This window comes from Phalacrocorax aristotelis, chromosome 5 (genome assembly GCF_949628215.1).
Source record: "Phalacrocorax aristotelis chromosome 5, bGulAri2.1, whole genome shotgun sequence".
Classification (NCBI taxonomy): Eukaryota; Metazoa; Chordata; class Aves; order Suliformes; family Phalacrocoracidae; genus Phalacrocorax; species Phalacrocorax aristotelis.
The window spans coordinates 42,951,353-42,968,077 of NC_134280.1; the positions used below are offsets into that span (position 1 = coordinate 42,951,353).

At 44.0% G+C, this 16,725-nt stretch overlaps 1 protein-coding gene across 3 annotated transcripts in view; it reads right to left on the reverse strand.

Annotated features, from left to right (window-relative positions):
* LOC142057683 (UDP-glucuronosyltransferase 1A1-like) overlaps positions 1–16,725 on the reverse strand; it is a 36,942-nt gene that overhangs the window by 13,159 nt on the left and 7,058 nt on the right. Inside the window, exon 1 of one of the 3 annotated variants that reach the window (XM_075094162.1) lies at positions 11,980–12,867. The exons of 1 other annotated variant lie outside the window; for it this stretch is intronic. In XM_075094162.1, coding sequence (XP_074950263.1) covers positions 11,980–12,816 — 837 coding nt within the window. In that variant the 5' untranslated portion in view covers positions 12,817–12,867. Of the gene's footprint in view, positions 1–3,156; positions 4,260–11,979; positions 12,868–16,725 lie in introns of those variants that run through there. One more of the 3 variants, XM_075094159.1, reaches the window with a different exon arrangement.

A 16,725-nucleotide genomic window follows, 5' to 3' on the forward strand; every position in this document is an offset into this window, starting at 1 on the left:
AGTAAAGTTAAGCCCGGGAAGAAGGGAGCAGTGGGGGGAAGGTGTTTTAAGATTTGGTTTTATTTCTCATTACCTTACTCTGATTTGATTGTTAATAAATAAAGCTAATTTCCCCGAGTTTCTTTTGCCCATGACGGTAATTGGTGAATGATCTCTCCCTGTCCTTATCTTGACCCATGAACCTTTAGTTACATTTCCTCTCCCCTGTCCAGCTGAGGAGGGGGAGTGATAGAGTGGCTTTGTTGGGCACCTGGCAACCAGCCAGGGTCAACCCACCACAAAGACACATTAAAAAATCTGCAATAAAAAAAATATCCAACAGTCATTTTACAGGAATAAAGTAACCAAACTTATACTTTATTTTTACGATGCCAGTTCATATTTTAAATAAGGAGCATCACTGGCCTGGGATATGCAGAAAGAACACCACAAGCTGGAGAAATGGGCCAACAGGAGCATCACAAAGGTCAGCAAATGCAACAGCAGAGTTCTGCTGCTCGGACGGATAACCCCATGCCACAGGGCAGGCTGCACTCCAGCTGGACAGACAGCAGCTCTGCAGAAAATAACCCAGGGTCCTTGTGGACAAAAAGTTGGATATAAGTCAGCAGTGTGCCCTTGCAGCCACAGAGGCAATAGCATGCTGGGCTATATGAGCAAGGGTGCAGCCAGCAGACTGAGAGAGGTCATCCTTCTCCTCTCTTCAGCACTTGGGAGACATCTGAAGACATGTACCCAGTTTGGGGCTCTCCAGTACAAGACAGATGTTGATGCGCTGGAACAAGTCCAGCAAAAGCCAAGAAGCTGTTTAGGAGCTGGGGACTGTGATGTGCAAAAGAGGCTGAGAAAAATGTGCTTGCTCAGGATTCAGAAGAGAAGACTAACAGGAGATCTCATTGCTGTCTTTACCTTATGGAAGGGCATAAAGGAGACAAAACTGTACTCTTCTGTGCAAGTGAAAAGAGGTAACAGACACAAACTGCAACATGGAAAATTAGAATTGCATAGAATAATAAATTGAATGTAGTAAACTGTTTTCACTAGAAGGGTCACAGGAGATATTCAAAACTTAACTAGACATAGAATGGAACAACCTGTACTAACTGCACCTGTTTTGTCTAGGAGGTTGGCTGAGAGGCCTGCAAATGACCTTCTAACTTGAGTATTTTACGAGTCTGTGACAATCCAAAACATAGAGGATCCTTCTTTAAGGAAAAAAAGAAGGAATGTAGAGGAAATCAGCAATGACAAGGTGGACCACAGGATGAACAAAGGTTTCCTCAAACAGAAGTCTGCCTTGCGTCACATCAACAGTCCTGAGCAGAGAGGCCCTGAGCAAACTGCTCTAATGTCAAAGCTGGCTTTGAGCAGAGGCACACGACCAATGGGAAGTTTTCCAGAGCTAAATTCATTTACAACACTTTCTCCATATGGAGACAAAGACATATTAGGCAAAGTCTAATTGCAGAAGCCAAATGAAGGCTTTGCGTAAGAGATCTAGCGCAGTCACGTCCCACCAAAGGAACTCCGAAGCCAGTTCTCCATATGGTCGAAAGACAAAATCACAGAGAAAATAATTTGGGATGTCAAAGATCAAATTCTACACCCACTGGAAAAAGTTCATGTGGTCTGTATCGTCTGTGAATGTCCTGGGGGCATAAGAAGCGGCATTCGGACACTGAGTGACTTCAAAATTCTATGCCACATTGTATGTGCTGCAAGAGAAACACAGAAGGGACTGAAAGATGCTCAGCCAGTATCTGCCCGCAGGGTCTGTAAGGATGACATCAAATTTACTCTCCTCAAGATATCTGACAAGCTCTTTGTTATACAGTAAGTGTGTACAGGTAGACAGGAACATGGCAGTGGCTTTTTTTAACCGTTGATAAATTCTAACAACTCTTTCCAGAAAAGATCCTTCTTCAAATACATCCTGTGAAAATACCTGCAGTTTTTCATCCAGCTCTTCCAGTGTGAAAGGGACGGTGTATGTTTTCATAACAAAATTCTTTGTTGGCTTTATGTGTAAAGTGACTTCAGGTGCAACAACAACTATTTCATGTCCCTTCTGCCTGAGACCGTCCAATATTTCCTGCATGCTGGACCAAGGACTCCCATCCACATGCACCACCAGCAGCTTCCCACCAGCAGCCAAACTGAGCATGGACAGGAGCAGAACCAGCGTCACGGTGACTTGCAGGTGACCACTAAGCACTGGGGTCATTTCTGCAGAAATCTTATGAGTGCTGCACAGGAAAAAAACTACTGGTGGCACTGAAGCAATAGCACCAGCTTCACACTTCTATGCAACCTGTGCTGCACATAGCTTTTGATCCTTTGAGGTATTTGCTATGTGGTAAACATGTAATCACTGATTTGATAAAAGGCTGGATAACAAGCAATAGAGTTCAGCATTCTACATGGGCGGGTGGTAAATGTGGTGGATGCACCAGGTAAGTCCCATCTCTTTCTGTTTGAAAAGCTTTGGCATCTCCAATGCCTTTGAGCAGGATCTGCCAAGCCACCATAGCCCCTTCAGGCTCAGAGATTGATTTTGTTCTCAGATCTCACTCAGCTGTCACCAAGGCAAAATCTTCTAACGCCTGCCTGTAAACAGAGACAGTGCCTCTTAGCGTAAGAGTCTACAGCCTGCAATATTCCTGCTGATTCCAGCTTTGGAAACACCCATATGAAGGAGCAGACAAATTCATTAACAAAGAAAGAAGTAGCAAGGATGCCCCAGGACAGAAGCCTGATATGCATTTCTCTGTAAATACCAGACCCTACTGCAACCATTTGCAAAGTTGTATGGGTTATACCTAATTGCAATGCTTTGACAGCCCCTCAGACTTGCCTGCTGCTCATCCATCACTCACTAAGGGAGACAGTATAAAGTTACTCAGTGCTACACAAAATGGCTTTCAACAGGCATAATGAAAAAGGTATCAGCTGACCATACTTATAACTGAAAAGGTATAGCTGCCTACATAGAAAACGGAAAGTGAGGAAGAAAGTGAGATAAAAATAATTTCTTCTACAAGTATTTGCCTAACGCACCCTAGACAGGAACTTGATTCCTATCTCCAGTACAAAATTCCACCTTTGTGTAACACAGAAGTCTATCAGAGCAAGAATTAAAAACAGAGGATGACCCACCTGAGGTAGCTTCTTGTGAGCACAGTTTACTCCTCCAATCATAATTATGTTGGGCATCAAAGGTCTGGGATAATCTAACACAAAATCTAACCTCATGAGCCAAATAGAACCCTGGCGTAAGAGATCCAGCACAGTCACGTCCCGCTGAAGGAACTCCGAAGCCAGTTCTCCGTATGGTCGAAAGACAAAATCACAGAGAAAATAATTTGGGATGTCAAAGATTAGGTTCTTCACCCGCTGGAAAAAGTTCATGTGGTCTGTATGGTCTGTCAGTGTCCTGGGGGCATAAGAAGCGGGATTCGGACACTGAGTGGCTTCAAAATCTATATCACATGGTGCTCCTCGCAAAAAAAACACGGAAGGGACTGAAAGATGCTCAGCCAGTATCTGCCCACAGGGTAGTGCAGGGTCTGTAAGGATGACATCAAACTTGCTCTCCTCAAGATATCTGACAAGCTCTTTGTTATACAGTAAGTGTGTACAGCTGGAGATTGTCAAATCACAGAGTCTTTTCATACCTTGGTAGATTTTAAGAAATCTTTCCAGAAAAGATCCTTCTTCAAATACATCCTGTGAAAATACCTGCAGTTTTTCATCCAGCTCTTCCAGTGTGAAAGGGACGGGGTATGTTTTCATAACAAAATTCTTTGTTGGCTTTATGTGTAAAGTGACTTCAGGTGCAACAACAACTATTTCATGTCCCTTCTGCCTGAGACCGTCCAATATTTCCCGCATGCTGAACCAAGGACTCCCATCCACATGCACCACCAGCAGCTTCCCACCAGCAGCCAAACTGAGCATGGACAGGAGCAGAACCAGCGTCACGGTGACTTGACCACTAAGCACTGTGGTCATTTCTGCAGAAATCTTATGAGTGCTGCCCTGAAATAATATTCCTAGCTCCACGTTTTTAAGCAATCTGTGCTGTGTCTTCTTGGGATGATCTTTAGACTTATTTGCTCTGTGGTAAATGTATAATCATCAGTATGGCAAAGATGCAATAAGAGGTCTTAAAGTACAGCCAGTTTAGTAGATAGTAAGCAGAGTAAGTGCGAGGCTGGGAAATACCCACCTCTTTTTATTGGAGGACACTGGGATTTTAGGAAATGAGGAATCCTCCAACAAGCAGTCTGCTCAAAAGTGCTGATTAACAGATTCATTTTCCAAACAAGAATTTTCAGTATAAGAGAATTCCTCCCCTCCTGCCAGTCCAGATTATTGTGTATGTATAAGATTAGAAAAATATTATTGCTTCAAATGGGAAATGGTCTGCTTTCTTTACCAGTTTTATACCTTGATGTTGTAATGAAAATGGAAAATTGGCTACCAATGTTCATTTCCCTAAAAGGCCTCTTGTTGTAAGCATGAAGTAGGGGCTGGAAGGAGGAAGGACAAGGGCATGTTTTTTTCCAGATATATTTAAAACTGGATTAGCAACTCAGAAATACTGTTCTAGATCAGCCTGGGAAGACGACGCCCCAGGGCCACAAAAGCAAACACTAATGTCTAGACAGGATGTGCAGACAATCAGCCTAATTATGAAAATTATTGCACAGAGATAATTTTGATCATACAGTAATTTGCTATGAAGGTTGACAGTGTGCACCAGAATTTTAAGGACACCTTCAAGAGTGGGGAGATATATTTTATCAAGGAAATCACTGACCTCAGATAATGGCTTTTTCTTTCCACAGTTGATACCTCCAATGAAAACTATGTTGGGCATCACTGGCACAGGATACGCAAAACCAAAATCGATTCTTTTAAGCCAAATGGATCTATGGCTTAAGAGCTCCCTCACTGTTACTGGTCTGTGGAGAATATCTGAGGCCAGAAGTTCAAATGGCAGATAGGAAAAATTGCAAAGAAAGGATTCTGATGACTTGAGAAAGAAGTTTTCCACTTGCTGGATAAACATCATGCGGTCTGAGTTGTCTGTAAATGTTCTTGGAACGTAGGAAGGGGGATCTGGACACTGGGTAGCTTGCAAATCAAAACTGCACGGAGTCCCCATAAAAAGAAAACAGATGGGATAGAGAGACGCAGAGCCAGTATTTGTCCCCATGGTCAACAGGATCCGTGAGAACAGCATCAAATTTACTCCCGTTGTGGGAGAATGGCTAGCTGAACAGGGGCATACCAACATAGAAATGATTACTCATTAGGATCTCAAGAAGTATCGAAAACAGCTAGTCTAGGAGCCAATCAGAGACAAGGACAAATTACCCTTGTTTATGAGAAAGGATACGAAACCAGGGACTTGCGATAAGAAAATATGTAGGGGAGTCTATGGGAAAGGATACGAAACCAGGGACTTGCGATAAGAAAATATGTAGGGGAGTCACTGAAGCAAAGTAAGAAAACGGAACATGAACTTTAGGCTGTTAACCAATGAGGAGCTTAGCTTTTGCAATATGTATGAGCTGATTAAGAATGGTATAAATTGTGTAACCAGAGGACAATAAACGAAGCTTGCTGATCACTCATATTGAGCGACTGCGTCTTCCCTCCGTCTCGACGAATGGCACGACAATTTGGCGCCCGAACAGGGACCCCGGCGACCCGATAGCGGAGTCCGGTAGCCACGGTCGACGGAGATTTGGAGCGGTCCTGCAGCAGCGCAGGAGGCGGAAGGGAGTTTTTCCCCGCGCCCGGGAGCACCTATAGAGGCTGTCCCGCCTGCCACGCGCCGCCGAAGTTTGCAAAGGCTGCAACAGCGCGCTGAGTGAGGTATGAACAGACAAGCGGCGTATAATTTGCTCAAGTGCTTTTTAGAAAAGCGGGGCATTGAGGGTATAGATTTAAAGAAAGAGCTAAATGATCTCTTAGCCTATGGAGAACTTAGGGGGATTTTTACTGACCCCAACACGGTGTTTGAGGAGGAGGAGTGGAGAAAGCTAGGAGATAAATTGTTTGATGCCGTTATTAACGAGGAAAAGGCGGCAAAGAAATTAATGAAGCCGTGGCGGGCGGTAACGAATACTCTGACCATGCATAAGGCAGAGCAGCGCGTTGCCGCCGCCGCCGCTGAAAGGTTAAGCAGCACAGCCCCCACCGGGGGTACCCCTGTACAGCCAACAGCCCCAGCGGCTCCAGACTGCCCCTTGCCCCCTTCTGTGCGGAGTATTGTTATCCCGCAGAGTTCTAGGGACGCTTGGGACCTGTCTCGCTTAAGCTCCACATTGGAGAGCGAGGGAAAGGAGTCTCCGCCGACAGATCAGGCGGCACAAGGGGCGATGAGTATTGACCCGAGCGCAGACACATGCGGGGCAATAGGCCCGGGGCCGGACGCTACTGCTACTCCGGTGCGCAGCCGTGGAGATAGTTCTTATTCGAGTCAGGGAGCAGCAGGTATAGCGTCGGAGCGCCAACAGTGCTGGCAGAAAATCGCAGAGGCCGCCCTCAATGAAGGAGACCGAGAGGTCGCTGCCAGACTATTAGACGAGGTAGGGGCATTTCCCGTGCTGTACCAACCAGATGCACAGGGCCGATTAGTAGCCAGTATCCAGAATTTAGATTGGAAGCTACTCTCACAGTTGCGGGCTACAGTTAATGAGTCAGGAGTAAAAGGAGAACCTACGCAACAAATGTTAGACTATATTTGGGGAACCAACATCTTACTCCCGGGGGATATACGAAGTATCATGAAGTTAATTCTTACCCAGCATCAACTGCTATTATTTAATGCGCATTGGCAAGCAGCTTGTATGCGGTCGGTAGCTACGGTTAGACAACCAGGTGATCCTCTATATGGAATAACAGTCGATGAACTGATGGGCTTCGGTCCATATCTCCATTTAGAGGCTCAAGCAGTAATGGGCCCAGATAAAGCCAAAGAAGCGATGTTACTCGCACGACAGGCATTTAGTCAGCTTAAAGAGCCAGGTGGAATCCCGTCATATATGGGAATCAAGCAGGGTCGAGAAGAGGCGTTTGGGTTGTTTATTGACAGAGTAGCCAATGCCATACAGGCGGCAGGTGTTCCGGAATATCTGAGAGGGTCCATTTTGAAACAGTGTGCGATTCAAAACAGTAATCTTACCACCCGGAACATCCTAGCTACCCTTCCCGGGACCTTTTCAATTGAAGAGGCCTTGGAGCGAATGGCACAGGTTCCGATGGGCCCACAGGCTATGTTGGTAGAAGCAGTGAAGGAATTAGGGAAAACTTTGCAGGAGCATACGCAGACATCGCATAGTCAAATTATGGCAGCCCTTGCACCTTTGCAAACTCCTACGGCTCGCCCAATGTCCCGTGGGCCATCCCGTCTGCGATGTTTCCGCTGCGGAAGCGTTACAGCCAGGCTTGCCGAACCCCGCCATGATACCTGAAGGCTGGCATCTACTCATCGTAGACTTGAAAGACTGTTTCTTTACCATAGCGCTGCACGAGAAGGATAAGCAGCGTTTTGCCTTTACCCTGCCTTCTTTGAACTGTGAGCGCCCTGCCCAACGGTTCGAATGGACTGCGTTACCGCAAGGAATGCGTAACCCACCCACCCTTTGCCAAATCTATGTGGATGATGCACTGCAGCCTTTACGTCGCAGATAGAATGAGACTCTGATATACCACTATATGGACGATATTTTGTTGGCACAGGCGGTCTCATTCTCTGAAACACAGAAAGAGGAGTTAGTCCAGGCGCTTGCGTCTCGCGGCCTAGTAGTTGCCCCTGAAAAGGTTCAGGAGACGAGCCCTTGGAAATACTTAGGGTGGCAGATAACTGATGCGGCCATTCGTCCACAAAAATTGACAATACATTTGGAACTCCATACTCTACGCGACGCCCAGAAGCTGTTAGGCGACCTGCAGTGGCTACGTCCTGTCGTAGGCATTCCCAATGAAATGCTAAATCAGCTGCGCCCGCTACTGAAAGGATCCGATCCTGCGACACCGATACACGTATCGGAGCAGCAGCGGCAAGTTCTCCAGCATATAGCGGAACTGATTACCGAGCGTGCCACACACCGCCGTCTTGCGGACGTCCCCATTGATTTGACCATCTTTTGAGGCACCCAGTACCCTATGGCGGCCCTTACGCAGCACAAAATAAAAACGGGGGAGACAGTTGTATTAGAATGGATTGCTCCCCCACTGCAGCCCCGTCGGACAGTGCAAGAAAAGGTACTCTCTGGGTCCCCAGCCGATGGGTCAAGCCCGCCGTAGAGGGAAGCACCAGCGACAGCAACAGACGACCATCAGCAGGCACTAGCTGAGAGCCTCTCTTTGGGCGAAGGGAAGAAGCCGCGACCACGAGACTTTGCCATAGGCACTCCTACTGTGCCATAAGGACTGTTAGCATATAAACAGAAGCATTAAGCAATTAATTGTTGGTGATTGGTGATAGTTGTGCAAAGCTTATTAATGGTGTTGATCATTGTCATAATAGGGCTTATTTTGCTTAGTTTGCTTATATCTTGTACTAAACGCCTCATTTTGCAAGCTACACACAATACCTGGGTAGCCCAAAATAAAAACGGGGGAATTGTGGGAGAATGGCTAGCTGAACAGGGGCATACCAACATAGAAATGATTACTCATTAGGATCTCAAGAAGTATCGAAAACAGCTAGTCTAGGAGCCAATCAGAGACAAGGACAAATTACCCTTGTTTATGAGAAAGGATACGAAACCAGGGACTTGCGATAAGAAAATATGTAGGGGAGTCTATGGGAAAGGATACGAAACCAGGGACTTGCGATAAGAAAATATGTAGGGGAGTCACTGAAGCAAAGTAAGAAAACGGAACATGAACTTTAGGCTGTTAACCAATGAGGAGCTTAGCTTTTGCAATATGTATGAGCTGATTAAGAATGGTATAAATTGTGTAACCAGAGGACAATAAACGAAGCTTGCTGATCACTCATATTGAGCGACTGCGTCTTCCCTCCGTCTCGACGAATGGCACGACACCCGTCAAGATATTGCATCAGATCCTTATTGTGCAGTAAACTGGTATAGGAGGAGACATAGAGATCGGAGATTACCTGAACTTTTTCATAAAGTGCAGTAATTCTCTGAAGAAAAGGTCTTCTCGCAAAAATATTGCTAGCAAATGAATGCATGCTTGCTCCCAGTTCTTCCCTAGTTAAAGGCACTGGATACATTTTGAGAGTGTAATAATCAGATGCCTTCACGTTCAAGTTTACTTCAGGTGCGACAATGACAATTTTGTGCTCTTTCTGGCTGAGGGCCACCAGCACTGAGTGCATGCTGACCCAGTGACTCTCATCCACTGGCACCACCAACAGCTTTCCACCATTGGCCAGGCAAAACAGTGACAGGAAAACCAAAACCCCTGCAGAAACTAAGTAACTGTACTTACTTACATGACCCATGATCCTAGAAATCCAGCCTGTTCATCTGCCCAGTCCTAACAGATTTTAAGTAGGCCCACAGCCTCCTGGCAGATTCTCACATTCCCCCTTAACAAGTGATCCTGCTTTTACAGCAAAACCAGTCACCAGTAGCCATTCAAGGCATTGATGAATCATTTAAGGAATGTGATAAATCAGCTTGCGTTGGGCAGAACTGGGCTTGGTATCTGAGGCTCCCTTGGGATGGGTCCTTTCTGATCAATTCCCGTGCTGATGGATGTTAGATTGAAAATAAAATCAGACTTTGCAAAAACAAAATCCCAAGTCTTTGAATAGTGCTGGCACTTGGAAGTAATTGGGCTTGCAGAAAGCAGGTGTTAAAATGCTTTCTCGCTTTCCTTCTTTTCTTTCTTTCTCTTTAATAACCATTTTACAGCTGTTCTGAAATGCTTGTCAAGTTTATGTTTAAATCAAGTTATAATATTATGCCACTATTCAGCATGATATCTATGCAAATCCTAAGAAGGAGACTGTGACTTACATACAGCTCACACTTGTGCCAGGTACAAATTTATTACAATAAGCAACACTGCAGCTGAGGCTTGCATCAGCAAGGGACAACCGCAGAATCTGTGCTGTCATGCATGACACTTCTTTGTTCTCATTCTCACCTATCCCTCTGTGCCTCTTTCTATCATTTTCTTCTTCCAGGAGCAACAGGAAGGAAAAGCCACTTGGTTCCCCTTGTACCTAATTAAACACAGGAAAGCCTGGACAGAAGCAGCCAGTAACAGCCCTCTTGTTTCAGGCCAGGAACTGATTTAAAATGCAAATGGTGGTGGCATTACTTCGGATGAAAAACTAAAAGTAAGATACCATGTCTGACCAGTTAACAAGTACTTATGGTGAAGTTGTCAACCCGCAGGATTACATTTTGCTCTTAGATGTAACCGTGCGATTCAGAGGCATTGTTGGAAGACAAGAAATTGGGACTGAAAAATCAGCACTTCTGCAATAAATATTGCTGCTGGACTATGAGCTTTAGCCCCTGAGCAAGATGAGAGTGAGAGCGATCTTTGTGTTCAGAGAAGAGTCTGATTTTAAGCTGGAGCTGCCACTTGGCCTTTCCTGTAGGCAGGATTCAGCTCGCTACTTTCGCAGAGGATCTGCCTGGGTTTGTCCCTGAGGAGCTAGTAAGCAGCTCTGATGGACAGAACAGATAGGAAAAAGCACTACCCTGATAAAAATGGCCATGTGGGGGGTTGATGGTATTTTGAGAGTTTTGTGAAAAAGCAAGATCTGAACACTAGCAGCTCAACAGAAATAAACAGTACTTTCAATGGGCAGCATCAGCTGAAGTATTGGGAGGAGTAGAGCAAAACCAGAGGGCAGTTAAGGTTGGCTCTGGGGAAGATGTGCCAGACTTGTAAAATACAAATCTATTTCTTGTGAAGCTTCTCTCAGTCATGTTCACAAAGGGCTATGAATTTGTGGGAAGAGTGGTGATAGGCAGGAGGAATCCATTCCCTAAGACTCAGGGAAGGCTGGCAAATGAAAAATGTTCAAGAGAAGAATAAAGTCTGCTTAAGGAACATTCACAAAGGATAAAACTTTATCCTTGCTAGGAAACAATGTGATTTATTGCTGACACAGCTGGATGACACTAACTGCAGATTCACCATCTGCTGGGGAGAGCTGTCTCCTCCTGTATCTCCTTTTCCACTTAATCTCTGGCTTCACATGAGGCTGTTCTACTTACAGCACAAGCAAGCAAGACTATACACCACATTGCAGCAACAAGCTAATGCACATCATGAGCACCAACAAGCTAACATACATCACCCGCATGCCTTTAGCAAGTCCTTTTGGACCACAGATGCGCAAGCAACCACTCATCAACATTTCCATATCTAAACTGGGTGTCTCCTAAAAATGCAGTTGAGAATTCAGCTGTCTAGTTTTTGTGATGGAAGCTGTTGTAAGACCAAAACCTTCACCACAAAATATTAGCCTTTGACTCAAACACTGCTGTTACAGAAGAGAGCACATGATGCTATTGCACATAAGTCAGTGAGTTACTTTCTGACTGGATAACCAGGTATTGCTCTTGAAGAAATATCCTACTGTCTCTTATGTGAGGCAAAGAATTTTTGGAAAAGCTGTTATAATTCACCTGCCTTTTTTGCATTAATTCCTGGGTGAGGTGGTGTTTGTGTACCTGACTTCAGCTGGAATTAAACATAGCGTACCACATGATCTCCTCATGGAACAAAGTCCCCGCGTTGGGCAGACGCAAGGAAAGGAGGTGGAATCACATCATGTTCTCCTGGTCAGCTACACCACTCTGCTTTTCATGTGGATTTGCTATACAGAAAGCATTAATCTAAATTATCACTTTAGGTAAGAAATGTCCACATCAAACACACTACTAGACTTCACCCAGATCATGCACATGTATGACTGCCAGAACTTTTCCCTTGTTATACCTTTCCCAGCCAGTCACTGACCTGAGATAATGGTTTCTTCTGTCTGCAGTTTATGCCTCCAATGAAAACCATGTTGGGCATTACAGGCATGGGATAGTCAAAGACAAAGTCAAGTCTCTTCAGCCAAATAGATCCATGACTTAAAAGCTGTGTAACTGTCATCGGCTTTTGGAGAAAGTCTGAGGCCAGGTTTTCAAATGCTGAAAAGACCATACTGCAGGTGAAAGACTCTGAAAGGCTGATCAGGAAGTTCTTCACTCTCTGAGGGAATGTCATATGATCTGTATTGAGTGAGAACAATCGTGGGATGTAGGACGGTGGGTCTGGACTCTGAGCAGCCTGAATGTCTATAGCACATGGGATGCCCCGCAAGAAGAAAACAGTAGGAATAGAAAAGTGAAAAGCAATTATCTGTCCACAGGGTGTCAGAGGATCTGTGAAGATGGCATCAAATTTACTTTCTTCAATGTATTTCATCATCTCTTTGTTGTACAGTAAGGAACTGCAGGAAGCTTGAAACATGGCAGAGATCTTTCTGAAATTATCCCAGGTACTAAGAAATCTCCTTAGGAAAGACTCTTCGCTAAAAGAGTTTGCACTAAGTGAATGTATAAGTTCTTCCATCTCTTCTTTTTTGAAAGGTACAGGGTATGTTTTCAATTTGTATATCCCTGAGGAATCTATCAGCATTTTGCTGTCTGGTGCGATGACAACTATTTCATGCCCTCTCTTGCTCAGCTCAGCTAGCACTTGCTTCATACTCAGCCAGTGGCTGCCCTCCATTGGGATCACCAGCAGTTTCCCAGCAGCAGCAGGACACAGGCAGCACAAGAAGGGGAGCAGCACTGCCACCAGCATGTTGTGAGCTGGACAGACAGGAACCCATACACAGGAGAGGCCAGGGGTGGTTCGCAAGCTTTTGTAGCTGTGCTCCACCCATGCAAACACACCACTTGGCAATGCTTTCTAACGATACCTCTGCCCTTTCCACTTACCTCATACCTCATGTATTCACAAGTTTGCATGCAATGGAAGTCACGGGAGGTGATTAATGATTATAAAAGGTTGAGATGAGGTTTGTACTTCAAAAGTGGGCTTGCATGTGTATGAGAAAGGTGTGTCTCCTATCATACACTTTGCTCTCCCAAGCTGAGACTACAGCTCAGTGCCTCAGCCTTTTCTTCTTCTCATACTAGGACCACAGCCTCATGACACTTCTTACTATCAGCAACCCAGCAACCTTTACTGACCTTTACTGACAGCATGCTCTAAGGTACATGGGAAACCATGAAAGAAATGCATCCACAGAGTGGATGGACAGAAACACTGCTAGGATTAGATGGTAGTACAGGGTCTATAAAGAGTGCACCAAAATTACTCATTTCCATCTAGCGTTGGAGTCTTCTGTGCCCCTGAAGACTGTCAGAATTGTCACAAAGTGTAGTGATTTGTTATTTTTTTATTAAGCTTCTTCTTTTCTAATGAAACTGAGGCAAGTAGTACAGTGAAACATAACTTATAGTAAAAATAAATATTAAAAATCAATGTTGAAGTACCTGGGTTTGGGTTTTGTTTTGTTTTAATAACCAAAACCAGTTGGTAAAACTGATAAATTTTTTTTTCATTGATGCAAACCTGCCTTTTTTGATGATAAGCAGCCAACAGAAAATCTTTCCCCATCTCTACAGATAACTTTCATCTAAGCCCTTATCCCAGCAGGTATAAAATTAAGTTGCAAATAGCAGTTCACCATTGTACCTCAGATAACATAAACCAACAATAGGTTTCTAGTTCATGAACTCACTAGTTCATGGCCCATGTAAGTTCAGTTCATGACTGAAACAGCTCATGAACTCCATGGGGCCAGATCCTTCTTGGTTTTAAATTGATGGGTTTTAAAATGTTGGTGACAACCTCTCACCATTAAGGTTTATAAGTAGTTGGCTGTGCAGGTGCCTTTGGGCTCCTCCAGGGCATTCAGGGCTCTACAACACTGGTGGAGCTTTCTCTCATGTGCAGTTTCTGCGTGATTATTTTCAAGCCTGGTGGGAAAGCTTTGACCTTATTGGGAACCTGCCCTCCAAAAAGAGCAGCCAGCTCCATCACCCGCACTGTCCCCATATCGGTAGTTTATGACACAGGATTAACTTAATGGGAATTTTCAAATGGCCTAGGAGAAGACGATGCAGAGAAACACCCCTGTTGCTCATAACCCCTGAAAAGGCCGTCAAATGAACACTTAGAAGAAAATGCATTCAAGCTGGACTGACAGATGAAGACAGTCATTCATTTCCCATGTGGGGCGTTTACAGACATCTGCTTGGGTCTTTAATATCTGATCAGCAATTTTTCCCATTCCTGACTCCATGTCCTTTTGAAAGACCGCTTGTGAGCAACTGCTATTCCTTCTTCTTCGTTTGAACATATATAACCAGTTAGAATGAACCAAGTGGCACTAGAGACTGTCCTGGTAAAAGGATTGGCTCTGCCACTTCCAACACAAGCGCTAAACATACTTACCTGGACAAAGGGGGAGGATATTAGGGCTTTCTTATACACTACTCTGTTTCAGGGGTATGCTTAATTTGCAACACTTGAATATCCCTTTCTTGCTTTCCTGAATGGGAATTTACAAAAGACATCAACACCCAGAAAAGCTTAAAACCTAATTAAATAGCCTATGGAAGAAGGGGAAGATACATTTTAGAAATGCTTTCTTTTGGGGGTTAGATACTGACACCTTGACATAATAGGAAAGATGTAAATGAATCAATCTGGCAGATGGGCATGACAGAAAAAACCCTGATGAACAGCTAAAATCTTAAGTCCTATAACCTTCAATGTCTATGAAAGGAGAATGCATATACAGAAGTACGGACAGACAGTCCATGAGACAGCTGGAAAGGGAGGACACCATGGGGCAGACAGGCAGCAGACTGTGCTTATAGATGCTCTTCAGGCTCTTTCAGAGCAATATAGCCAAGTCCTCCAAGCCTGGCTTTGGTTGTAGGGACAGCTCTTAGGAACATGGCATAAGAAACTTAGATTAAATGGAAGCTACCAAGTCCGACTCCTGTTGGGCAGGAAAGACCTTGTCAGGTTTTGATGTAAGGATGTTTAAACATTTATGTTCTTGCCTTTTCAATAAAAACAAAATAAAGTTTTATAGCTGCAACAGTTTCTTCTTCTGATCACAATTTATCCCTCCAATAAAAACCACATTTGGCATCACTGGTCTCGGGAACTCAAACACAAAATCATATCCCATTAGCCGAACAGATACACAGCTTAAAAGGTCTGTTGGTGTCACTTTCCTTTGAAAAAACTCATAGGCAAGTTCTTCAAATTGAGCAAATAGAGGCTTACAGTAAATGAACTCCAGCATAAAGACCAACACGTTCTTCACATGTTGAGCAAATATCATGTTGTCTGAATTATTTAGGAAGAGTCTGGGGACATAGGAAGGAGGGTCTGGACACTGGGTAGCTTCAGAATCCATACTGCAAGAAGACCCCACAAGAAGTAGAAGGAACTGAAAGATACTCAGAAATTATTGGTCCCCACATCAGAATTGGATCCATGAAAACCACACCAAATTTGCTGTCTCTCAAACACTGCATTATGTCTTCACTGCATTATGTCATATTACGCAAAAGGCTCTTACATCTGGTAAAAAAGTACCTGGAAATTTCTATTATGCTTTGATACATTGTAATAATAATAATATTCAAAACAGATTGTTGAATAAAATGAGCATTAACGAATGACTCGAGCGCAGCAGCTAAATGGTCCTCTGTTTAAGGTATCAGATATACTTTCACTGTATAATTCTGTGACTCCTTTGTCTTTATATACAAACTTGTTGACGGTACAACCACAACAACCTCATGTCCATTTTGCTGGAGTTTCCCCACCACTGGGCGCATGCTGAGCCAGTGACTTCCATCCTGAGGTACCACCAAGATCTTTCCACCTTCATCAAAGATTAAAGATGATGCCAGAAGAAACAGCATCCAAGTACATTGGTAAAAACACTGAAATTGAAGAGACATTTCAGTGGAAGTAAACTGGAGAGTTCTGCTCTGGAGGCATCTGACACAGTCCTTTATATGAAAGTCCATGGAAGCTTTACTTTTCTGCCAGGAACTTATTGACTACAGAAATAAATACTGAACTTCCCAATATTGTGGTTATCCTTCAGTATTGCAATTGCTTATGTAACAGGGAAGGGGAGCACAAGTTTTTTGAAAAAAGATATTCCCCTTTGTACTTTTTCTTCATTTTTAAGCTTGGAAGTGTGTATGTTAGCACATTCCTTCCTTCATGAAACTAAGACTAGGGATGTCATCTTGTAATTATACTGTGGTTAATACCATCAACTTGGTAAGCACCCAGTGAGAAAATAAGCCTGGTTTTGTTTTCAAAAGGCAACCTTCAAAATACACCCAGCAGAATGAATGGAAATTGCAACACCAGTTCTTTTATGGACTAGCCAAACTGAGAACACCTAACCAGTATGTAGAAGTCTGGTGTTAAATTCCCACCTCCCAGAAGCAGTCAGGTCTGCATGTCTTATGAATATATCACAGCTAGCAGGACGTACCTACCATGCAATCCCAAATCTGAGGAGGAGAAGAACAGTCTGTTTGGATTTTCTCCCCATGCTACTAGACAAAAAAAATGAACTAAAAGATAGGTTCAGGGCAAGTGAAGAGAAAGGAGGCTGGTATAAACCTTTTGGGACACAAAGGAGCCTTGGTCTTTCGT